Below are 25,824 nucleotides of genomic sequence, written 5' to 3' on the forward strand. Positions count from 1 at the left end.
TCAGCAATTCCTAAGCAAGAACTATGCTATTCCTGATGCCTAATTCATATGGAAATGCTTGGCTTCAAATTATTGGTCTGTGTTGGTATGCAATCTCCTTTTAATCAAGTGACCAAGGCTGCTTTTTTTTTTTTTTTTTTTTAATTCAGGCCTGGTAACAAACTATAATAATTCACTGAGAATACTTTTCAGGTAAAGGTCTCAAATACCATGTTTAAAATTTCACTAAACTCTTGTGAGGTAAGAATTAATAACTGGTTTGCATTTTGCTCCAGGGAGGCAAGAGGCCATTCACAAATGTAGGCCTTGGTGTTTTGTCCAGTGTGAATACAAGGTAGCTGGTGTTGAGTTGCACATGTGTATTTTGCCTGCTAGTCACAAGCTTTAGCCATTGGGCTCTCCTGTCTGGAGTGATTGAGTGCTGCAGTCAAGGTGTACTACAGGCTGTAGCACAGGTCTTTCAGAGGCAGGCTCTGGCCACCAGGCAGACTGGCTTTTGTTGTCTTTCTTGAGAATTTTTTTCCGTAGTCCCTAGCTAATACCTGGAGGTTATAACAACCTAAGCAGTAAACAGAGTAAAATGCAGAACTCCTAATAATAGTCACACCGGACCGAAAAATACCAGCTTTAATCCTTTCTGTGGCCAGTCTCTATATCCAGCATCTATAAAACCTTATTACTGAAGTATTAAAATATAGCAGATGTTAGTCAAGCATTTCTACAGACTTAAAGCCATGCTTCCGTAACCCTCTATTCCTCGTGGAGTAAGCAACTGGGGAATGGAAAAACTTTCTTGTGTGTTTTAAGAAGGTAGTAACCCTCGAGTGAGATGTTTTAAGAGCAAGACAAGTTCTCTTCTGAGATGCTTAGCAGAGGAAGCCTGTGTAGGAAGCTGCCGACCTGCTGCAGATGCTTGTGCTGTTCTACAGTTATCCCATCTCTTGGAGCTTGTTGGCTTAATAGTGGATCTGATGTCATTTGGGAATGCTTGCTTTGTTTTTGGCAAGTTCAACTCACTTGGCTTCTTGTGAGTTAGTGTGTATGGATCGTCTACTTGTGTTGTTTGTACCGTGTTTCACCATGTGATTTCTTCTCATACTGCGTTAAGCAACTCAACTAGTTATCTATCACATTTGTGCACAGGAATGTTGAGGCAAGCTTTATTTTTTCAAATACAAATACTAATCCATTAATTAAATGTTTATATACAATAAAAATCAGGAAATTATTTTCTGCCAAGAAGTATATAGTATAAGAGTATAAAAGAGAGTATAAAAAAATATAAAAACTGTTGTTAAACTTGAACACCACTTTTCTTAAAATCATAGACTATTTATGTTCCTATATACAAAAAGTCAGTCATATTCCTAGAACGTGTTTAACATTTCTGAAGCAGTTTTAACTCTTACAGGATTCTCCTTTCCTTATCTTTTTCTACATGCAGATTGATGTGCTCTCTTCAGGCACTGTTCTTGTACGTACAGATTGAGTTATCCATTCAGGGAATAGGAAACATGCTCACACTCTGAGTCGCTGGACAAATACAGAATGCCAAGCATAAAAAAAATGTAGAAGAGTCTTTGCTTCAAAGAACTTTTGGAAATTGAATATTTCTTAACTATTACAAGCAGTTGCTGAGCAATTCTGACAAAACTGTAAAATTCATCACTGTCTTGAGGATAGGAAAAGGAGCAGTTCCAAGAACAGATGAACTAATGTAAACCTAATTTTCTATAAATACCTATTTCATGATTATTGTCTTCGGTGTTTGAAGAGAATGAGAAGATTGGTGGAAACTTGCTGCATTGCAGAACACTTCTCTCTGAGGGGACTTTCTGGTATCTAATGAGAATTATGCCAGTCTTTCTCACTGTAGACACATTAGGGGGGTGTCTGCTGAGATAAAATTTGTCAGTACACTCAAAAATTAAGGTGGGTAGACAGGTGGACACAGAGCACTACAGTTAGGCTAATCTATGTAGTCTCTGTTTCTTCTCAGAAAGCAGGTTAGAAGAGCCTTATATATTTGGTAACTGGCAGTCACCAAACTAGAAGTGGTGCCTGAAGCATTAGTAGTAGCAAGGAGGGAGGTGCTACTCAAAGAGAAACTCAGGGTGATCCTGTAATGCCTAACATGCTGAAAGACAAAGCAATAAAGTCAGTCAGACAGTGATAAAGTTATTTGCCTGCATATGAATATATTCTTAATATATAGTCTGTAATATAAGTCTGTAAGACTGCATTACCTAATAAAGTAACAGTTTCATTCAGAGTCAAATGCAGCCTGGTAGCTTGCAGAGTAGTTTCCTGTATAAATTATAAAAGCAGTGAGAAACTGAACTGATCTTCCTGGTTATGGAATGACCAAAAACAAGCTGGGATGTTTCTGTTCAGTCACTGATCATTATTTGGGTACCTTTTTTCTTTTAATTAACTTTTTATTATTATTATTTTACATAATTGCTGTGAATAGCTTCTGAATTCAAGAGACCGTATGAGGTGCAAAGTTACCTGATACTATTTCTGATCATGAACAGCACTGCTCATATGTGCCTGAACTCTTGTCTGTGTGACGGTATGGACCGGATAGAGTAAGGAGTCTCTTCCTTTTGGGGTAGAATAACACTCAGCTTCTTACTCTAGTCAGAACACTGCAGGTAGTGTAATTGTACCAGTGCTGTTTAGTGTGTGCTAATTGGTTTGGCAAGGATGGCAAAGATTTAAAACAACCTGCATAAAATTTGATGGGAACATGACATGAAATTTGGAGGAAGGGCCTAGAAACTGGCCAGGTTGTAGTGAGGTGGCGCATCACCAGAGCTATTTCTCTTAATGCGATGTTTAATTTCATGAGTTTGGACCCCTCTTTGTAGATTATCTAGCAAGCAGACATAAAACAAGACTCAGTTGTGTACTACATGTGAGCTGCTCTAAGGCTTGAAATGGTGAGGCGTATCTCAGACAGTAAAAAGATTATTGCTTGTATAAAGATCTCAGCAGAAAGCCAGCTGCAGTGCCATGTACTCATGATATGCTATGCCTGTGAGACTTGTCTCTGATGAAATAGTATTAATAACCTGATCTCCTGTGGGAGGACTCTGGGAGTATGAAAATTACAAAGCATGGAACCATCTGGAATAAACTTTTCAGATTGCTTGTAAAATTGTACTTAAAGTTGGGGAAATTAATCTTCCCCACAACAGGTTTTCCTTTTGTTTCCTTTCTCCTCCCAAGGCTTTTCATTTCAGCATTTCCAAAGATAGCAATTTAAAACTCTGTGGAAGAAGCCAGGCCACTCACGGCTGATGAAAGTGTTGAACGAGACATAATTCTGGAACCTGGCCACAAGTCACACTGCATTTCATCTAGCAAGGCTCAGAGTGTTTTCTCGATGCTGTTAATTACACAAGGCCTTGAAAGAAGAGAGCGACTATGTTAAATAAAAATCCAGGCTCTCTAGAAACTGGGAGCCATTTTCTCTCTCCCTCTGCTGTGAATATGAAGTCCTCTGTCACTCTCTTACCCTAGAGAATTGCTAGCAGCTCCACAAGCTCGTGAGCATCCTGGGGGGCTGCTGGCCCCACTGCCAGCCACCCCAAACAGCTCAGCCCAGGAGCAGCGACACCAGCAAACACAGAGCAAAACGGCCTGCTGGTTGCCTGTGCGCACCTATGCAGACCTGCGCTGCTATTTGAATGTGCACTCTGCGAATACTGGCAGTACCACCCAGACTTCATTAGCCTAAGGTGATCAGTACATTTCTGTGCATGGGAGTGTCTGCATTTTATGTATCACTACGGCTTGCCTGGGTGTGTATATATTTGTTTGTGTGCTTGCCCTGTAATGATACAACCTATCTTGCATGTATATTTTAAAATATTTTATAAAGTGAGTGTAGGTACCATTATCTGCACCACACAGCAGAGGAAACTGAAGCGGAGGGTTGGAGGTTATACCCTTTGCTGAAGGATGCAGAGCAAGTCATTGGCAGGCTGGGACACCAGATTTCTGGCACAAAGCCTGCAGTCTCCACTAAGCCACGTTACTTTCTGTGCTTATTCATTTTAGGAAGCATTATGAATTGTAGATTATCTAACATGCATTCGTTCTGTTGTTTTCAGAAAGCCCCATGGCACTGGAGAGAGGAAATTTTATTTCTTTGCCTGGTGACCTTTGCCACTGCTGCTGCTACTGACAGCAAGATGAGATCAGCAACAAATTGCTTTGACTAAAGTCTGACCTGCAACTAGCAGCTAGCAAGAGCACTTATGCATCCTTTAGCAAATGTTTGATGGAGTGACCTGCCAAGTCCAGCTGCATTCACTTCCAGTGACCATAGCAGGTGGTCAGAGACCCAATTATGACCTGGAATGCTAAACTAGAGTCCTGCAGAGGACCTGATCCAGCAATTAGTCCAGATTTCTGCTGTGCTGCAGGTTTATTTACAGTGATCACTTGCATATATTCATTCTGGAAATGATTAGTTTTGTTTAGTATAGTAAAGCTTAATGGAGAGCAGGTTTTTTTGTTGTTTGGCAACTTTCAGGTTTTGAATATGAGTGCACTTTTTTATTCGGAATAAAAACTTTTCACCAGATTTTTCAGTGAAAGTTTGAAAGAATCTCTTCTCGGAGTGACAGATACTGTCCATGATGCATTCTTTTAATCTTTAGGCACAATAGTAAAGGAAGTCTAGAAATAAAAATAATTCCTAACCAATAAATTGAAGAATTTAATCTTCAAAATGTCTGAAACAGACCAGAAGGAATATTTTGGATTTGTTCAAAATTTTGGGGAAAATTGAAACAGCACGATGCATTTTCAGTATGGCCTATTCTGCACTTCTCACAGAAAGCTAAAATTTACATGACAAATGTGCCCACCTCCAAAGTAGACTATAAACTGAGAGAACCAACCAAATAAATCACTTTGCAAGAGACAAGTACTTTCCTTTGGTCTTTTTTTAGACTGCAAGCCCCTTAGGGCAGGGATAGTCTTCTTTTTATATCATCTATCAGGCCAACCCACTGCTGAAACTCCAGAAGAAATAGTTTCTACCAGACTTGATTCACATCATAAAATCAGCTTGTGCCCTCTTGTTGACACCTCTACATAAATAGTAACTGCACAGATATTTAGGCTGGATGTTGTTCAATTTCAAGTGGAGGTAGACAATACGGTGCAAACTGCGGCATTTGCTCATTTAAATAATGTTTTTTATTCCTTTCTCAGCTCTCTTAATCACATTTGAACATCTCACTGTAGGTTGTGAACTGCAAGCAATACATGAAATTAAAGTAGTCAAAGAACCTAAGTGTACTTTTGTGATATATTGCATGAGTTAATTTCGCCTGTCTTTAGGCTGTGCAGTGAAAAAAGTTCAATCACACCAAAAATAAGTAAGAAAAATAAGAGAGTTTTTTTATGTGAAGATAAGGTGGACAAGCTTGAAACAAACTCTGTTCCTTCTCCTTCCCTCTCTGCCTTTCTGCCACCCCTTCAGTACCCCCCGCCCCATACGCACACAAAAATCAATTACAAACATAATTCATGAGGCTATAATCTGATGAGTTTGATCTATTCTTTTGTAGTGGTGCTAGCAGACAGGTTGGACCACTGGGCATAGAGAACAGAGCAGTCTCTGATTTACTTTACGCTCTGCTTTTCTACAGTAAAACAATATACGTCCAGAAGTCCTCAAAGATATAATGCTGTCTCTTTTCTTTCTCTGCCATAGCAAACTGTTTTATGAAATCTGCTGCTTGAGATGAAGGAATGTCAGGCAACAAACATTGCTGGTCCTAAGTATCCTTGTCTTTTGTGAAACTGTTGGGATCTGTGGCAGTGTGCCTACGGAGGACAGTCTCCTAGTACTGCTTGACACTAATGCCTCTGCACGTGGATGTACGCATGGACAGGTTTGATAAGGAAAGAGAGGAGAGCATTCTTTAAATAACCTGTCAGTATCTTGTTCCAGCAATTTGATGGAAAATAAAGTGAAGAGTTTGTCCTACAGCCATGTAAATCAACAGGGTTGTGTTAACTTGGGCAAGCTTTAATACAGACTGAAGCGCTCTGCACGGCTTTCCTTATTTTGCTCATTGTTATGCAGTGTTTCCCTAATATCATGCATACATTGTGTGAAGCAGAGATTTACATATTCAATATTATTAAGACAGTGCTCCACATTAAAGGCTGGATTCCGAAGCCTTTACTCATGATCAGTAGGTCACTCCTCTGTGAGTAATACCTTGGAGAACAGGGAAGCTCCTAGTGAAATGAAGCACTATTTAACACGGGGTCAAGCTTTAGAGCCTATCCCTATAACATTAGGGACAAATGTTGTCTCTTTCCCTCCTGTACTTCTGTACTACAGATTCTGGCTGGGTCTGCATCACACAAGAGTGATTTACACAGCCAACTACAAGAAACATGTGGGTGGCAGCCTGGTATCAGAGCTGAACTGGGGGAACACAACACAAATATCACCCATCTCTCATGGATATCTCAGAAATCTAGCAGTCCTTAGATGCCTGTCACTCCTCAATTATTTTCTGTAGATTGATGAGCATGTGGCCCACTCCATGAGCTCAGTGAGAGAGCAGAACCTGAGGGGGCACCAGGGAAATTCACTCCCTTCTATTCAAAACAAGCTCTGGTGGTCGTGGATGAAGGCCATTCTCTCACCAGAGGAAAGAGAAGAGCTGTACTGTATATGCAAACACCTGAGAAGGTGGGAAAGAGTGCCTAAGGACTTCCACTTTTGCTTTCTAGCTTCAGTTCAGTACAATGGGAGATCAGCTGTACCATGTCAAACAACAAACTGTTGTTTCCATGACAATTCTCCCATCACCCCCAGCTCCCAAAAGCTGCTGCAGTGTTAGACCCTTTTGGAGAGACTAATTGAACTTGTGTCCTTGTATTTAACAGTCCTCAATGAATTTGAACGCTCTGATGAATTCATATTTTTTGCTCACGTCTGTCATGACATGCTGTGTTGATGAGCTCCAGAGCTAAGCTGGACACTGAGTGCAAAATCACAGCTTTGACAAAATAATGTTGCTCCTGACTGTGGGCTACGGGGCCTGCAGGAGGTGACCCGTGACCTCTGCTCTTCTTGGGCAAGTGTTGGCAGCATGGGTTTCCCAACGTCCTGGCCCTGTCCCCAGCAAAACTTGTAGCAACCCTGTTGCTATTTGGGTGGGATGTAGTTATCAGCATCAGACCCAGATTTATAAAGATACTGAAGTATTTGGTTCCTACCAGAATCAGTGCTAGGATCCTCACTATCTTCTTTAAAAAATAAAAAAATAAAATAAAATAAAATTAAATTAAAATAAAATTAAATAAAAATAAAGTAAAATAAAGTAAAATAAAATAAAATAAAATAAAATAAAATAAAATAAAATAAAATAAAAAAGATCTGTGCTGTGTTGCATATGAAGTCTAATCTGCTGGCTTTGAGTTGAGGCATATTGGTGAAACATTGGAAGAGAGCTTGCAGGACTTGTTATACTTGTTCTGTGAATAAGACAAGGCTTTCTATTTCCCAGACTATCGTTCTGACAAATTTTACAGGCACTAAAATAAACAAATACCTTTCCTAGGAAATGCTGCTATTAAGAATGGTCTGACTGGATTTATTTTTTTTAAAGATGGGAAGAGGCTCAAACACATCATTCCACTCTGATTACCAATGGAGGGGAATTATTTGTCTGTTTAGGAGTTGCCTGTAGGCTCATGTGCAACCATTATGCAGTTAAACCCATCTGAGCTCATTGCCCTCTTTCACACTGGGCTCTCTCTGAGCAGGCATAAGCGGGTTCCACATCTATACTGACTGCAGCTGGAGCTTACAGCCTCTGTCCCTGCTCCCCCAAACATACAAACCACCGGCCTCCCCCAAGCTTTCCCCCTGCTTTTAACCCCTCCTAGAAAATGAAGTGTCAGATGTTCGTATTAATGTAGTGGTTAACCAGCCTGTGGCAAGAAACCTTTACCCGGCTGGCTTGATTTACACAGCACTCGTCACCACACCAGTAATTAAGAGAGAACAGAACAGCAATACTGATGCCATATTGCATCGACTTCGCCATCTTTTGATTTCAGGGATAAAACGCCACTCAAGAAATGAGAGTGCAGCGGGTCTTTCAAACAGCAAACACCCTCTTGGGTATACCAAACCAAAATTATGGTGAAAGGTCACAGTTTTAAGCATATTTAACATTCCTAAAACCTGACCTGGCTGCAAAGCACCACATAGACATTAAGTGTTTATTTCTAACAATGACACTATTTGTGCTACCTGTTATCCCTATTTTGCAGGGGGGAGGTTGGGCTGAGGCAGGCTTACAGCTTAAAAGGCCCTGGCTCCTAGTTCAGCCTCCAAGTTTTCAGTCTGCAGAGGAAGATTTTCCTTCTCTGGGAAAACTTTTTTTTTTCCCTCCCCCCCCCCCACACACTTTTTGTACTTGTAAGGCACACGGGTCTCCCAGAAAGGCAGTGACAAGCTCCCACTTGTGTTCCTGAGTGTTTCCATTGTAATTCTTATTTTCCTTTTGCTGCTTTCTCTCTGCTAAGTAAAGCCAGGCGTTCAAGTAAGGTCAATCTTCTGATTCTTGAGAAACTGGAAAAGAAATGCGACCTCCTTGGTTTCTTTTCCCAAGGGGAGTCTGTGTGAGCCGGCCGACTCTGCAGGGAAGCCCTCTGACTTCTGTGTGGGCTTGCTCAAGTAGGTCTGGCTTCTGTTGTACTTTATGTTAGCTCAGGGGTGAGATGCAGAGATAAAAACAGAGGTCAGGAGCAGATCTGTGAATGACAAACATCAGGATCATGCAGCGCATATGCCTCTCCCATTAGCCATAACAACTTTCTTAACCTTGGACCACACTGATGTCCTGATATAGTCTCTTTAAACTTAAAAAAAAAAAAAAATCCTCTAGAGATTTCAGACATACTACAACGTGCTCCAATTCAAATAAGGTCATGGAGTTGCACTCTCTAAACCTGTCATTATTACTGAGGTGCTAGCAAGGACATCAAGGTCACATTTCGACTGTTTCAAGTCAGGCCATTGCAGCTTCTTGCCAGCTTCCTATTTTTCAGCCTGGAAGGAAGATTCATGCAGTCACTCAGTCTATCAGTCCGTGTCCCTGTTAACTAATTCTAACCAAATCCCGTGGAAGAGTAAGGACATTGCAAACCTTGTGAAACTTGGCAGTAGGTAGAGACAAGAGGATGCAGCCCGCAGCAGCTCTCTGCTCTGTTGCCATCAGCCAACACGGCCAATTAACATGCATCTGTCTCCACACAGGTTTGCTCCAATCCTGCTGGCGTTGCAGGGTACAAGAGGGTATTGCAGATGACAAAGAGCAAAGGAAGAAAGCACAGTCTTTTGTAAGACACCAGACAGCAATAGTTCCATTGCTCAGAGGCCCAGGCACTTGCTTTCCTTCTGCTGTGACCATATAGAAAACAGGCAAGATTTTAAACCACTCATCCATTTGCAGACTTGTCTGCAATTCAACAAGATCCTCATCTCAAATTAATAAATTAGGCAATGTGAGTAATAAAGAGGCATTTGATCACCCAAATAAACCAGAAAAGCTGAAGTATCAGTTTGCACAAGCAAGCGCTCACTGGCTGAGTGAGGTCTAGGCAGTGTAGCATGAATGCATGAAGGAAGAAGATTATTGAAGTTTAAATTGATAAAACCTTGAGAAAGCTTGAGTCATCAGTGATAAATTTCTGTCTTCAGAGGAAATCAGTTTTAAAGGAAAAGGAGCTGTTTTAGGATGTATTTAAAGTATCAAATTGCATGTATTTATGCTCAAGTCACTTTCCCACTCCCACAGACTGGGAATAGAAGTTGTGGTCCTTGTTTGCCTCTTTGAAAACTGCAGCATCAGTTCTTTTACAGTAAAATAAGCAGTGAGCTCAGGAAGGAAGTAGGTCTAGAGAAGTTAATGTTTTTGTGATGGGTCTGATTTTTTCAATTGAATTGGGTCCCCAGATCTGCAGAAGTGGCTGGGAAAGGAAGTAGTATATAAAATGAAATTATGAGGAGCTTGTAGTTATGGAGCTGCTCACAAAGACGTGGTGATGGAGAATCTGATGTAGCCTACCCAGTTTGACCCATCTAAAACCAAAAAATGTCAGGAGACAGTTTGCTTTATTTTCCTATATCCCTGGGCTGCTTTCTGGTATGCTTTCCATTATATCAGGATATTGTGTTCGTACCACTGGTGCAGGATATCGCACGTTGGTAGCTGGGGGGTCTGATGGAAGCTGAGAGTGTGCACATGGAATTGATTAGAGGTTAGCCTCCTCTCAGTGGCAAGTCACGTGGGTATTTTAACATCTGAACCTGGGTCTGGAGGAGAGGAAGCTGTGGAGACAGTTATATCTTAATTACCTCTGTAAGGTTTACTGAAATGCTCAGAGAATTGCTCATCTGTCTGAACAGAATGGGAGTTACTGCTGTCAAAGCTGCTGGGAGCTCAAGAAATAAATACCAGGGAGCTGAGATCAAACAGATATCCTGAGGTGTGCTGGGGACCATGTTATAAATAGGGAGGAACAAAAAGCACAGAGCATTCAGGTGACCTCTTTCAACCCTTCTTTGTATCCATGTTTTGACAGCAGCTAAAAAGTGATGTCAGCCTTTGATTTTCTGGTCTGTGGATTAACTAACTTTCCCTCCATCCTGTAGTGGCACTCAATTCCTGAGGATGTAGTGGCTAGCCCTGGATCCTGCCCTGCCCACTGCTGTGTGCTGCCAGACCAGCTCTGCAGAGCTCTCATGCTGTTCTCAAAGGTGGATGCATCCAGTCCTTTGTTTTCATTACAGGTCTTTTGTATGTTTTGTATTACCCATGGTTACTTCATCTAGCTTATCTCTCAAATTCCCTGGGTAAAGAGGAAGCTCTTAGCATTCTCATCCCACCACCATTTTCATACTGAGCGGTTTTCTAGGTAACCTGTAAAGGTCTGGTTTGGTTTATATTCTGGGTTTGCGGTCAGCCCAGGCTGGAAACCTCAGAGACTGATGTTTGGATCCTGGTCCCATCTTGCCCTCTACAGATTAAAATTTATATAGGAAAACAAATTTATTTTATTTTATTTTATTTTATTTATTTTATTTTATTTTATTTTTTATAATTGTGGTCAACAGGGGCAATGGCAAAGAGAAAACAAGGGGAAGCAAAAAAGGAAGAGTGCAAACAAAACCCATTTGCAGAAGCATTTTGGTGTCGATCAGACACGTGCTTTTGAATGTAATTTCCACTTACGCTTTGATTCCCTTTGTGGTGCTGCCTTGGGTGCACAAGCTGGGTTTCTTCCAGATCAAACTAAACAGAAAGGTGCACTTCAGGTGCAGACGTAGCACACCCCAACCACTAATAGACATTCACTCCATCATATGATGCTGGAGGCAATCTGAACTAAAATGTGCAGGAACAGGGACAATGTCAGAGCCTCTGTACCAGATATTTTACTTTACAGATCCAATCCTCCAATGCCACATTACCTGCTTAAATCTTAGCTTTCAATATTGTGTATTGCTACATTGACCAAGTTGCAGTAAGACATTCCTTAGGGGCATTTACCTTCACTCCTCCTCATTAGAAAATAAAGATATCATTGCTGGGAAGCCAGGCTCTTTGCAGCCTCTCTGGTCTCCACAACCTGTTCTTCCACTCAGTCCCATTTGCTGAATCTCTCCAACATGCTGCAGAAAGCATCTACTTGAGAAAGACTTTGGAAGTTACAGCTATCGTAAAGGCAAAAGGAGACTGGTTGCTTGGCATATTCTTAGGGGATTTGTTTCAGCACAGTTGCAATCTCTGTGATATAATTTAGATTAATCACACTGAATTGTTCAGTGTTTGCTACATATGTCTTTATTATTTAGCTATACAGTTCTAAATAAAATGTGATAGATTTTTTTTAAGCATTATGACTTATTTTGCTTAAAATAGAAATCACCATCTACTTTATGGTTAAAATGCTTTGGGGACACAACCTTAAAATACATGAGAGAAAAAATCCTTTTCCCATTCTCTTCAGTGACAGCTTTGCTGTTGAACCAAGATTTCATGTGGAAAACACAAGGTAATGATTTAAATGGCATTTCTCTGGAGTCACAGCTAAACAACAAGCAATGAAGTGTCTATGATTGTTAGGGTGCTTATTATAGTAAAGAGCTGGGAGAATAGAACTGATGATCATCTTTGCTTTTTTTGGCTAGAAAGTAAAATTTGCCTACTGAGATATTCTGTATTGAATACGTTGATGCTGAGATGAATGAGAAACAGAGTTGCTGACTTTGAAAAATTGGGAAATAGGGATGGCTGTGTCATATTGGTAAATTATGCAGTGAGTGTTCCCTGGATGAGATCACCTGCGCTATTCACTTATATGAACAGTCCAGGGGTAAGCTAGCTAGTGTTCTCTTAAACATGGGTTTAGAGTTAGCAGAGGCCAAGGATTGCTCCTGGTCAGTAGTTTGGGTGCTATCACACTGGTCTGAAGGCTGAGAGAGTTTAGCATTACAGTGGATACGAGCTACTCTATGGCAATTCATTTACACGTTGGAGATGATCCTGAAAATGCTGGATTTACTAGTATAGTCAGCCTCTGTGTGTCTTTGTTTTAATTTGAGCAACCTATAGAAAATAATGTAGAAAAATGAGTTAAAGCAGGGATACCTCTACAATGCAAAATAATGAGTCACCGCATGGGTAAAAGGGAAGGCTGACTTCTTCCATATTAGTTAACCCAAATAAGGACTGGTAGCTGCAGTTGTTTAGGAGAATCATGGTGTTGCAACCTCTTATCACTCCTATCTGTGTCCGCTTTGGATGCAGACAGCAGGAGATGGCTGAATCTGAAGAAACCCCCGTTAGCCGCACCCTTGATGCAACACACATTCCTTGTGCATTGACTCAGGCCTATCAGCTTTCCTCTTCTCTGTCTTTGCCATGTTTTTCCCAGCACTACAAACACCTGGGGAGACAGTGTTTTGAGCAGCCACTTGCTATATTTGCTCATGGTATTGGACTTTGGGTAGGAGCTGGGAAGGAACAGATCAAAGGACTTCACCAGGAAGGGAAGGGACAATGAAGGTTAAGCACACCCAGCCCCAACCAGACATCACACCTGAGCTTGGCTTTGCAGCACTTTTACTCTCCATAAGGCAAAGTTCAGGGCATAGGCTTGTGTCATCGCCGTGTGTTGTTGCCTCTCTTTTTCACTGTGGACATACCTGGGCTATGACAGCCCGTGCAACCAGTCAGGAATTAGGAGAGCAAAGCTGTAAAGTCCCTTCTTCACTTGTGCAGAATGGACAGTGAGAGCAATTCCATTAGCAACACTAATGTTAATAACCAGCCACCTACTATTACCAGTCACCCACCTTGAATATTTATGAACTGGTGACATTAGCATTACTTTTACTGACACTAGATTGATCAACAACATGTTCAAATTGTATTTGCTGCAACCATACAGAGAGGTATGACTTCTGGCTGAGAGAGTGCATGTTAGCACAGTATATCAGTGTTAAAATACAGAAACAACTTAGAAGCTTGTTTCTCTGCAGAAAGCTGCTGCAAAGTTTACTAACAAAGGCTGTGGGTATAACATATCTCATTTGATCACAGTATCATCCTTATGTCCTTACCTGTACAAACTGTAAAACCCAGTTGGTAACTTACTTCAGCGAGATCAAAGAAATGTCTAGCATCAGGGTTTGTCCCACATTAAATTATGTGAAAAAACACAGCAGTGTGAATATGATGTTATAAATATGAAAGCGATGTATGCTTTCAAGCAGGAAATGTATTCTACTCCTTGAAATTGTTGAGTAGATGCCTATAGATATGCCTCATATTCCAACAGTTCAGTAGAGAACTAGGGAGACAGAAGAAATAATATCTTTTGGGGTATTAAAACTATATTGAAATATATATTATATTTCATCAATATTGTATAATTAATATTTTATCAATATTGTATAATTATTCTCATGATACCCTGGTAACATTGTTCAGTTAATATTATCAATTGTAACGCTTAGTTTAAATACTGAAATAATTTGCTACATACTTTTTTGAGTAGTTATTTTAGATATTAAACAAAACGCACAAAACACTTTTTTTTCTTTTCTGCTTTATATCTACAAAAATGAGGGGGCTTTTCAAAGAGAACCCATAATTCAGAAAATAGATAACCAGCAGTTTCTCTTCAGCAATGAGTGGCATGTCATCTTTTAGTACTAAATCCTAGTACAGCCGTAAATGTGTCAGTTTTTGTTTTTATATCTTCTTTTTTTTGGGCCTACTTTTATTAGTGAATAAGCTGGTGCTGCAAATCTTATCCAAGTTTAAAACATTTAAAAGTCTTTTCCTGAGTTAGGAGAAGTTTTCCTAGAAAAGGCATCATTGAACTTGTGGACTGAGGTAACAGATAAAACCTGGACATAAAGAAATTAAAATACTAAAGTTTGGAGACTCACTTGAGATAACACCACACAGTCATGTGTCAAAATACTGACTATGCAATTTAGTATAATTAAGATTTAATTCCAGCACACGTGTGTGTTGGTCTTGTCCTTTCTGTGTGCTGCTGTACAGACAAGCAAACAGTGTTAAGAGAAGACAGAGAGAACTTGAGTGTGTAAAGACATATACATTTTAATCAGGGAAGCTCTCTAGAAGGAGCATAATCTGACGAGGTTTAAATACAATGTTTAGAATAAACAGCTCTTGAGTGATAACCCCAGTTCTGCCACTAACACTTTGCCCAAGGCAAATTACTTTACATCTATAAAATGGAAATGATAGCTACTAACCTGCTTTACAGGAGATTTGCAAAGATAAATTAGTTAATGTTTGTGCAATGTTTTGAACATGTAAAGTGCCATTAAGCTCAAAGAATTATTACCTCAGTTCTTGCTTTAAAACCTCAGCAGGTAGTTGTAGAATACAAACTATCATGCAAACTACAATGTCCACAATCTCAAACACCACACACTGAGATCTAAGCAAGCCAGACTGTAAAACCCTGCTAATTCAGCTCCACTTATTTCTTCTCTTCCAATAAAAAGCCTGGCCTTTAAAATCACTTCTGCAATACAGAATCATAGAATGGTTTGTATTGGAAGGAATGGTTTGTATTGGAAGGAATCGTCTAATTCCAACCCCTCTACTATGGGCAGGGATGCCACCAATTAGACCAGGTTGATCAAAGCCTCGTCCAAACACTTCCAGGGATGGGGCATCCACAACTTCTCTGGGCAACCTGTTCCAGTGCCTCACCACCCTCACAGTGAGGAATTTATTCCAAGTATCTAATATAAATCTACCTTTTTTTTTTTTTTCATTTAAAGCCATTACCCCTTGTCCTATCACTATACCCCCTGACAAAGAGTCCCTCTCCTGCTGTATTGTCATTGAGGAATAGTTGCTAATGAATTTTTGGAGAGAGGCAAATGCTGACCCAGTTCTCAATGGATAATGGAAACCAGCTTACATGTGTTTATGCTAAACATACAGAAGATACAAGATGGGTATGTATTATAAAATAAGTAAAACAAAAGAAACTTGAACCAAGATGTTATATTTAGTGTGATATTCTCACTATGAACTATTAATTTAAAAGCTAGTGGTCAAAAGCCTGAGCTGTGTCCTATGGCCTTTGATCTATGTACATATGCAGATGGTAATAAAAGTTTTGCAATATGAAGGAATATTGTGCGTCCATGCTGAAATTCACTGAGTTACATTAGCTTCAAAGGAGTTATACCAAATCTAGTCGCTGGGTATGTGACCAACTATTTAGGCAAAATACCATGTTTGAATTCAAACTTTCAGAAGTTTTTACTGAAAAAGGCCTGAAAGACCTACCTGTGATCAGAAATGTCTAAAACCTCAGTCTTAGAGTCTCTAAGTACCTAGTGACCTTGGCAAGTAGAGCACAGATGTCATGAAAACAATACATTTGTGCTCAAATATATGGGAAGACAGAATTCACAGTAGCTTGCTTTAGTAGTGCCGCACTGCCAGTATCAGGTGAGACTTTCCTGTTGTGGATATTTGCAGTGTGGGAAAGAAAATTTAAATGGGAATTTGCCTTGTCTTCCCTCACTCACCTTGTCAGGAATGAAGGAGGAGTTAAGTTAGGATCAAATGCTTGGTTTTATGGGGATTCATTCAAGGACAGGACGTGATGAGTGGTGAATTAAGTATGAAATGTTCCTGCTCAGTACAGCAGGTAGAATAACAATTGCATGAAAAATTCTGTAATACAAGTATTTGTTTTGCAGCGTGTTAGGACAGGACTTTGTCAAGTTTCTCCTCTGAATTCACATGCAAAAGATGTTTCCTTTTTCCCATGTTTAGTTTGTTTTTCAACTGTCACACTGCATCCTTTCTCCTTCTAGATTTTAAAAACTCCATTGCTTTCCATGTTGGTATCCTGAGGCTCAACATGCGTATCTAGAGGCGTAAGTTTTTGTTTGGTATTTATCTATAAAATTGATTTGAGATTCTTTTCTTCAATGTCTTAATTGCACTTCCTTTCATACAATGCAAGCTGCGATCTTTATTGTGAGTCGAGGTTACTTTGCAAATATTCCATCCCTAGAATTTGATATTTTTTTTTCCTGGACGTCTCATTTTTAAAAATCCTCCAATTTGTCTAAATAAATGAAAATGAATCATATATACATAAAATTTATGAGGTTGCAGCATGTGAGGGTCTTTGAAGTGATTTGAATGAAATGAATGTTGCACTGTAAGATCAGATTCTGACCTCTGCTACAGCCACAGAACCAATCATATGAGTAGAGTTGTATGGATGTTATTAATGTCTGAGTTTACCTCAAAGTATTTCTTTTGCATTATTTACAAAATATAATCAAAACAGAAAGCCAGCTACATCATTCAAAAGCTAACTTGTAACCCAGTTCATCTTAATAAATGATTACAGGCATAATACGTGTTTAAAGGCATGTGTTCAAGCATCTCTTTTGTGCTAGTGTAAGTCAATGGGGTGGTGTTTTTCTTTGCCTAATTAGCACAGTAACTTGTTAAACTATCAGCAGAAAAAGACTGTCCAGAGGAAGCTGACTGGAAAGAGAAAAGTAACACATCTCTCAGAAGACATGCATCACAGAGGCAAGTCAGGATACACTCAGTGGCAGTTTTGCAATCCATTGTGTTCCAGCATACTGTGATAGACATAGGCATTTAGCACGTAATCCCCCAAACCGTATGTCATTATGGACTTCAGTTCAGGAGTTCCCAATTAATCATAACAGTTCATATCCTATTGACTATGCGACTGTATTTCTTTCCTCACAGGAGGAAAGAAATTACCAGCAGCGTGTGGCAAGTTTGACTGTTGAATCAGAAGGTGGCAGACCATTTACAGTGAGATCCCAGCCCAGACAAGTGGCACTTCACGTCCTATTCCACTTTACGGACAGCAGCCTGTTTGGAAGAAAAAAAAGAAAAGAAAAAAAAATATATTGGTACCACAAGCATATCCCACTGAATACTGAACAGCTTGGTTTTGCCTCTTGGGGTGAAGATGCTGCGGGGGGAGGATCACTGTTCATGTGCTCCTTTGCTTAATGCCTGTGGATTTCCCTGCAGCATCTCAAGAACACTTGTATTATTGTGTGTTCATTAAGCAACTTACTACACAGAGCAATTTCTCACCGCCAGTGCAAGAAAATAGGAGCAGCACGCACAGATAGGGCTCCTGCTATCCTGGTGCTAAAAGAGGCATAGGGGCAGTGCAGGGTTTTGGTTTTTTTTTTGCACGCACACACCTGGCATTGCACTGGGGGGCAGCTGAGCACCCCGAGAACAGGGCTGGTTGCTCGGGGCCGAGTTTGCTCTGGTTTCGGGGGGAGCAGAAAGGAGGGCATCGCTCTGCATCCCGGCTCCTTTTGGGGACGGGCTAGAGCAGGAGGGGGTGCTGCTGCCGAAACTCCGCGCTGCGCCCCCCAGGGGGGACACGATGAGGACCGGAGGCTGTGCAAGGGCCACGCAGCTATTTGGCAAGCAGCGGTGTAAACGCACGGGCTGAAGCCTCCGGGCAGCAGGATATACCCCCTACACACCAACCCCATAGCCCGAGAGGGGAGGGGGACAGAGGACCTGCCCCCCCAAATATTCTCTCTCCCTCCATCCCGGGCCAGGTGGGGGGGGCCGCCCTTTCCCCACCTGGGCGGGGTTCCTCCTCCCCTTCCTCCTTGCTCCCGCCCCATCCTCCTCCTCCTCGGCGTCCCCAGAGGGAGCCCCTGCGCTCCTCGGCCGGGCTGAGAGCGAAGCCGGGCGCTCCCCGTCCCGCAGCCGGCCCCAGCCGCCCCGCAAGTCCCCGCAGCCCCCGGCAGCAGGAGGGGCAGCAGAGGGAGGAGGAGGAAGAAGAGAGGGAGGAGGAAGAAAGCAGCACCCACCCCCCCGCTGCGGGGCACGCACGTGTGCGCGCAGCCCTCGACGGCCGCCCAGCAGCATGCAGAGCCCAGCCTTGCGGAGCATCGCCGCCCAGAGGGGCTGAGCACTTTGGGGTGCAGGGGAGCATCTCCGAGCAAAGCTCCGTGCCCCCCGACCCTACTGCAAGAGGGGGCGTCCCGCAGGATGGGCGGCCGCAGCCCCCCCGGGGCCGCTGTCCTGGTGCTGCTGCTGCTGCTGGGGTGCGTCGCCCCCTGCTTCGCCGTGGAGGAGAAAAAAGGTAAAGGGGGGACAAATGGGGGAAGAAAGAGGGGAAAAAGGGGGAAAGGGGTCCCGCCGGAGGCACCCCGTGGGAGCCGGGCTGCGGGCGGCGGCGCGCCGCGGCCTCCCGCGGGGAGCGGCGGAGGGAAAGTCCCGGCCTCTTTCCTTAGGAGAGAAAAAAAAAAAAAAAGAAAGAGAAGGGAGAAAAGGGGAAAACAAACCTCTTGCAGCGCTCCCGCAGCTCCGACTTCCTGATTCTAGGTTTATTTTCTTTTGTGGGGGTGGAGGAAATAAAGGGAATAAACCTTGGCACATCTCATCGCTTGTGCTTCTCTCCTTTCGTGGTGTTTTTTTTTTTTTTTTTTTTTTTTTTCTCCCCCTCCTTTCCCCGCTCCGCTCAGCTCCCCTCTCTTCCCCTCGTCGCCCCGTGGCTCCCGCAGCGCTTTGCCCGGCTCGGCCCCGGTGCTGCCGCCGGCCCCATCCCGCACCGCTCCCCGCGGAGCTCGGCGGGGAAAAGCCGAGCAGCCCCCGAGCGAACACGGCTCCGGCACCCCCTGCTTGTCGCTCTGCCCCCACACCTCCGCTTGTCCCGCTTGAAAACGAGAAATATCCATGCACGCACCTGGGAAGGGGATGTGTGCCCAGAAATGGGGATGCGCGCACCCGGGAAGGGGATGTGCGCACGGAAATATCCCCGCACGCACCTGGGGAGGGGATGCGCGGAAAGAGGGAAAACGTCACGTGGGTTCAGTTTCCCCCGTTGTTAAACCTAAGAGCGATTTATTCCCGTCCTTTCCCCCGTGGGGAAGCCGCCCCGACTCCGCTGTCACCCCTCGGTGGGTGCGTGGGAACTGCGCGGAGCGGCCGGGGCAGGGCGCAGGGGACCGGGGCCGCTTTTGATATTTGAGAAACTGGTTTCGAGGGTGAGAAGAGGGTTCTGGCTGGTCAGATCATTGCTTTTTCTCCGTGTGTGGTGTTCTTTTGTGAGTTTTGAGAGCAGGCCCTGACTGCTGTTCCAGGCAGAGTACAGTCCTCTTCATCTTGGAAATCTGCCAGCAAGGGGAAAAATGCAGATTTCTTTTTTGTTGTTGTTGTTGTTTTACTCTTTCTTTCTTTCTAAAGAAAAAGTGGGAGAAGAGAATTAATAGTGATTAGAAGAGCTATGTGTGGCTTAAAACGACCTAGGTAGTCTTTCGTGACTGTGAACAGTAAAACCATCCTGAAAGGGAGAAACACCCCGTTCGAAATAACTAGTTGCACAACCTTAAAAAAGTGAAGAGGCTCTCCTGCTCCAGAAATCAAGTTCATACCTGTTGTTGATGTAACATGGGCAGTTTTTCTTTTCTGTTTTTTTTTTTTCTTCACCCTTTGAAAATGATGGGAAGCAAGCTGACTCTACCTCCTATGCTGTGTTAAAGCTTTTGAAGTGCAATCTCAGGTGCATATACCCTGCAGAATATGTAAAGTGTGAGGAGAAAAACATTGTTACCTTGTTTATAGTGTTTAATTCTGTGTCTCATGAAATTGTGAGGGTGCTGTTTATTTGAGGATTATTAAATAATCAACAGCTATGTGATAAACCAAACGGAGATTATTCACGATATGTTCTGTTAGTGAGTAACTGTTTCTGTGAGGAGAGCTGGAGACTTGGTGGCAGAGGGGAAGGCAAAACAGTTGAATCAGTTATTTGGTATTTATTTGTTTTTCTCCACACCTGAGGATGAGTAAGAAAATAAGTCATGGGTACAAAATGAAGCAGCATTTGAGAATCATGAGATATTGATTTGAAGCAATAGGTCCAACAGGTAGTAGACCATCAAAGCCTGCTGAGGTCCGGTCACATTATAGGACTCCTAGGCATCTGAATTCAGAATAATTCTGAAAGCAAATGTGCTGTAATAAATATGTGCAACACTTGTGTTTTATGAAAAAATTCTGTTGCCTCTAGAAGTTCAAATGGCATATGAATTTACACTTTTAAAAATTTCAACCTGCTTTGTTCTATTCCCGAAAAGAGCTGATGCCTCAATAAATAAATAAAAGTACCCAGGCAAATGTTCTTGCTAGAAGAAGGTCTGAATCAACCTATAAAATCTGATCAACATAATGGTTTAATGGAAATTTAAATATAGTTCTGTGTTTTCCCAAAATTTTAGAAAGATTTCTTTGAATATGGATTAGAGAAAACTTATTTAGTTGTAAGACTGTAGATGTGAAGATGAAAAACAACAACAAAAACCAATTGTGCTTATTCCAAAACCAAACAGCATTGTTGGAAACTGAAGTACACTGAAAGGGATCAATATCTATCTCTATCTACCTGCTCTAATGTTGACCCAGATTAACGATGGTGGAACTAATCTGGATTTCCACTGATGTTTGCTGGATGGCCTTTTAGGTGGTATCGAAGATAAATATCTGTGACAGCAGGCATGTTGCTTCCTGCAGGATGCATTGGACCAATGTCCATTTTGTGTGTCAATGCTCAAGGATGGCACTACAGTTAAGCAAACTGCTTTTCATTGCTTTATTGGTTTTCTATCACTAGTTTTGATCTGTAGTTACAGCTGTCGTGGGATGGGAGCTGGGAGTGGACATGCAAACCCACTGGGCAGCTCTGTGGCTGCAGAAGTTCTCTGTGACACCCTTGTGTAACCAATGTCTTCTATATCGCTTTCTGGAAAACAAAGGGAAATTAACCTCCTTAAGGATGCTGAAGGATGCTCCTTAAGGATGCTTTCATTTCCACATGAAATGAAAGAGAGCCATGTAATATTTTGTGCAGTGGGCTACGTGCGTACTGATATTATGTGATGCTGCATTTCAGATTTTGCAGTTTCTGCACTGCATGTTATTCCATACCTACTTGTGACGGACACAAGCATTGCAGTTCTTGTGGGTTGTGTAGTGCTTGCTCCAGTTACGTGCAGACAGCTCTGCCTTTTCAGATGATCTCCGCTCTTGTACCTGCATTTGTTTGTATTATCACTGATGCAAGAGGAGTTTCCTGTATGGAAACAGGAGAAAGAGGCAGGGGGAGCTGTTATTTATTTGTTTGTTACCTAAGGTCCTGTCTGTGCACTGTGCGCTTTTTTTTTCTTTTTTCCTCTCCTCTCCTTGGTAAATGACTAAACTTGTTGTTGTTGTTTTCTTTTTTATTTTGGAAACTATATTTGTGAAACCGCAGAGGTGTGTGCAGTTAGAGGTATGGAAACTTAGGTGCTGAATTTGGTGAAATAATACAATTAAGAGAAGTCTTGAGTATAGACCTGCTCCTACTCCAGTGCTTCGATGTGTGAATGACTAAGGGCAAAACCCAAATCCTATTGTTAAGGGCAACTTCAGATAAGCAAGAAAAGGAAGATAAAGTGACAGCAGTTATCTCCTTAATTCAGACAACTTACAAATACAGTGGCTATGTGCAAAATGCTGCAAAAGAGACTGATGTCTCAACAGAGTGTGTGCATGTGTGTAGGGTGAACAAACTACCCACAGAAATGATAGTAGTAAATACAAACGTATTATTTCTTGCATCAAGAGTATGTGAAGAGATTTGCAGATAAATGAGAAATCAAGATCGATGCCCTGGAGACTACAATCAGAGTAGTCCATTGTAATTCATTTGTTAATTTATAGAGAGAGACTTTCAGGGAGTGTCACACAATGCCATTATGCTCCTCGGGGCTGACTTTTGTATTTGGGTATCCATCTATCACTGAAATCACTGGGATATGTGAGCTTTAGCAGCAAGATAGCTGACTAGCCAAACCAGTTCCTTCAAAAGGCGTCCTTATCTTCCTCTAGCACAAACTGCGTTAGCTTGTTAGCTCTTCAGAAACCAGCCTGCTGAAAGGTTTACTTCATTTCAGGGAGGATGACCATACCTTCATCAAATGTAGCAATATCAATAGTTTCAGTGCAAAACCAAACTCCTGGATTAGTCCAAGTTTCGGTAGTATGTGTGTATCAGAGGGTACAGTCACCCTGTGCATGTGAGCATTGCATCAAAGAAAAAACTCACATGCATTCAAAATTTGGTAGTCAGCATGTCATGGTCTACACATTAGCATTTACAGGTACGAGAGCTCATGTCAAATTTCATGTTACGCTCTGGTCTGTATTGCCAAAGTGCTTGTGCAATGCAACAGTGGTTGTACTGTCAGAAGTACTTTGACTTGTAGGACTTTGCTCTGGGAAGCCAGAACTGGCCGTACCCACAAAAGCATCCTCTGGCCGGTCTACGTGAGGAGCGCTTGCCGGGGTGACTCAGCTCACAAACCCGATTTATACCAGTCAAAAGAGGAGGGATGTCTTATTGTCTAAAAGTGACTGGCTAGCTACAACAATTGTTATTTTGGAAATGTGTGAATTGCATTAGAAATCTTTTATTATTTCTCAAAATACCATTCTGCTGTGCTGCTCTCCTTGAGCCCCTACTATTGAAAATGCGGTTATGTCAGTTGGGGCTCAGCTGGCACAGAGACTGCACTCAATCTAGCTAGGATTTTGCTAGTTTTAACAGAAGGTGATTGGGAAGGGAGCAGGGCTTTTATTTGCTCCTCAGTGGAAGGCATGTTCCAGCTTTTTGCCTCCTGGATTTGCCATGCAGTAGCTGTGGAAGGTGTGTAGCCTCTGATGAATGCTCAAGCAGTAATTATTGCCGGGATGAGTCTAGTCACCTGTCTTGCTCTCACCCCAGGGTCAGCTTGAGCAACGTGCCTGGCTGTAAGTGCAGTTTGAAAAGCGAGTGCAGAATTTGCTTCTCTGGGTCCTACGCAAGGCTTCACCCAGCACTTGGGACGCGGGCGATGACTGAGCAGGAGCCGCTGCTTCGCCCAGGCTGCATGACGTCAAAGGCTCGGGCATGACGAGGGATTAGCAGAGAGGCCCTCGCCTCTGGGATGTGCCCTTCCAACGAGGCTGATGCAATCAATGCCTGGCACCCCTGGGTCCAGGTGACAGGGGTGGGATGGAAGCCGGGTCAGGGTGATTCATTAGAAATCCTCACGCCGCTGCTCCTCGTTTGTACCTGCCAGCTCTGGAGAGCCTGTGAAGCACATGAAGGCACGGAGAGCCAGCAGCATGGATTTATCAGCTCTGTGATGGTGGGGGTAGAAAGCATTTAGGTCAACTTTGCTTTGCCAGGAGTTAATGGTACCTGGGATGGGAATCCACCACTCGATGTTTCCTGGGGATGCGGATGGTTGTTGTTCAGCTTGGTACAGTATTTGCTGCCCCCACTACATGTGTAACAATTTGGCTTTCTCCTGTGCAACTTGGCTTCCAGGAATATGTCATTAGTAGGTGTAGGATGAGATCTAGTATCATTCCTGCCCATTCTGGTTCTCGATGTGTTACTTCCTGGCTTCCAATTACACCAAACCGAACTGTAATGCTTTTTATTTAGAGCTGAATTTTGCTGACCTAATAGCACTGAGTAATAATGTACTTTTTTTCTTCAGAAATAGTTGCGGAGCATTTGGCATGAATATGGGCAGCAGAAGTCATTCCTAAAGGAAATGTGGAAAAAAAGATGTTCCATGTACAGAGAAGTTGTATCAATACAAATGTCTATTCCTGCTGAAGCAAAATTGTTATGTATTGAAAGGGCTATGATGTGCCCTAGTGATTTGTCCCACAGAGAACATGTATGTGTAGGTGTGAGTCTTGTGCTCTCTGGGCTTAATAACGGTATTAAGGGTTGCTCACAGGGAAGAAGCATGAGAAATCCTTATTAGTTTTCCTGTTCAAACACAAACTTTCTGATGACCACTGAAAATACAAGGAGACATGAGTTGACCATTTGGCTAAGCTGTACACTCGCTACCATGTTGAGAGAGCAATTGGTATTTATGTAGACTGTAATGGTGTGTGAGCTTTCATTTTGAAGTTTTAATGCAAAGTAGGTTTTGCCTGCTGACAGATCCATGCAAGGCAGATGCAAGGTTCCTCCTCCTGCTGGTGTGCCTTCTCCAGCCCGGCACATCAGTGTACATGAAAGTAAACATCTACGTGTTCACATGCATGTCTTGCTATGAGAGTGCATCAAATCATGGGTGGTTTTTGTTTGTTTCAGTGGTTGAGGGAGGAAAATAAGAATAACTTCCAGTCAAACTGAAACAAATATATTAGGGTGGTTCTATTGAAGTGAAGAAGAAAAAAAAATGAGAACACTGAACACACCAAAAAGTATTTTAGGATAATCTGGAAGACCTGAGACTATTTCTTTTCTTTTTAAGTTGGTTAAAAAAGGAAAATCAAATGCTATTTGAAATGAAAATTTGCAGGTTTATTTTGAAAATACCAGAGCACCACTTAATTTTCTTAAAACTCCCTCCCACTCATTTTCTGGAGCAAGGTGTGTTTGCTGCATTTTTGGCTCAAATTAATGAACCAACTTCAATTCTATTCTTCCTCCCTGAAAAACTGAGGTTTGGGGGTTGGAATAAACTGTCATTTGTGTACAGAAAAAAAAAAAGCCTTGCTCCAAACTGTGTGAAGGTTAAGTAGAGGGATAAATATAGTCTGAAATATTTGTGATAGCTTTTCCATTTTCATCAAGTAATAATAATAAAAAGCTTGGTTACCTGTGCTGGCATGCCTGCGTGTGGTGCCTGCACCGAACCATGTCACCCTCCATCCGGAGGCTGGCACAGCAGGGTTTATTGGTGTCCCAGCAGTAGGACAGGCCTCTGGGCAGGTGGAGTGAAAGCTGCCGAACAGTAGCAGTGCCCCAAGGGCCGGCAGTGCTGCTGTGTGGGTTAAAAGCCTTCTGTGTGTAGTGGTTACCGCTCTGTGGTTACTTTATTTTGCAAAGGTGCTGTGGGAAGGGCGGGTGCTACCCACCTCACCTCCCAGCCGTGCCGTCCACCTCCCTGTCACCTGCAGAAGCTGCAGCTTTGCCAACCCCGTCCATCCCAAGCCCCTCAAAAATAAGATTTGACGTGGTACTAGCAAAGGCAGTTTTGCAGAATATCTCAGTCCAGGTTGCTGGAGTAGACAGCTCCTCTGGCAGAGCAGGGTGATGCTAGGCGAGATGTTTTCCAGGGAAATGTGGAATGAAGGAAGGAGAAGAAGGTATAAAACAGCCGTTTTGATG

The 25,824-nt window shown here is 42.4% G+C and overlaps 1 protein-coding gene across 1 annotated transcript in view; it reads left to right on the plus strand.

The window, feature by feature from the left end:
• Window positions 1-18,293: 18,293 nt before the first annotated feature.
• EGFR (epidermal growth factor receptor) overlaps window positions 18,294-25,824 on the plus strand; it is a 163,107-nt gene continuing 155,576 nt past the window's right edge. Inside the window, exon 1 of the mRNA XM_035552537.1 lies at window positions 18,294-18,744. Coding sequence (XP_035408430.1) covers window positions 18,651-18,744 — 94 coding nt within the window. The 5' untranslated portion in view covers window positions 18,294-18,650. The remainder of the gene's footprint in view (window positions 18,745-25,824) is intronic.

The sequence above is a fragment of the Cygnus atratus genome, chromosome 2 (assembly GCF_013377495.2).
Source record: "Cygnus atratus isolate AKBS03 ecotype Queensland, Australia chromosome 2, CAtr_DNAZoo_HiC_assembly, whole genome shotgun sequence".
NCBI lineage: Eukaryota > Metazoa > Chordata > Aves > Anseriformes > Anatidae > Cygnus > Cygnus atratus.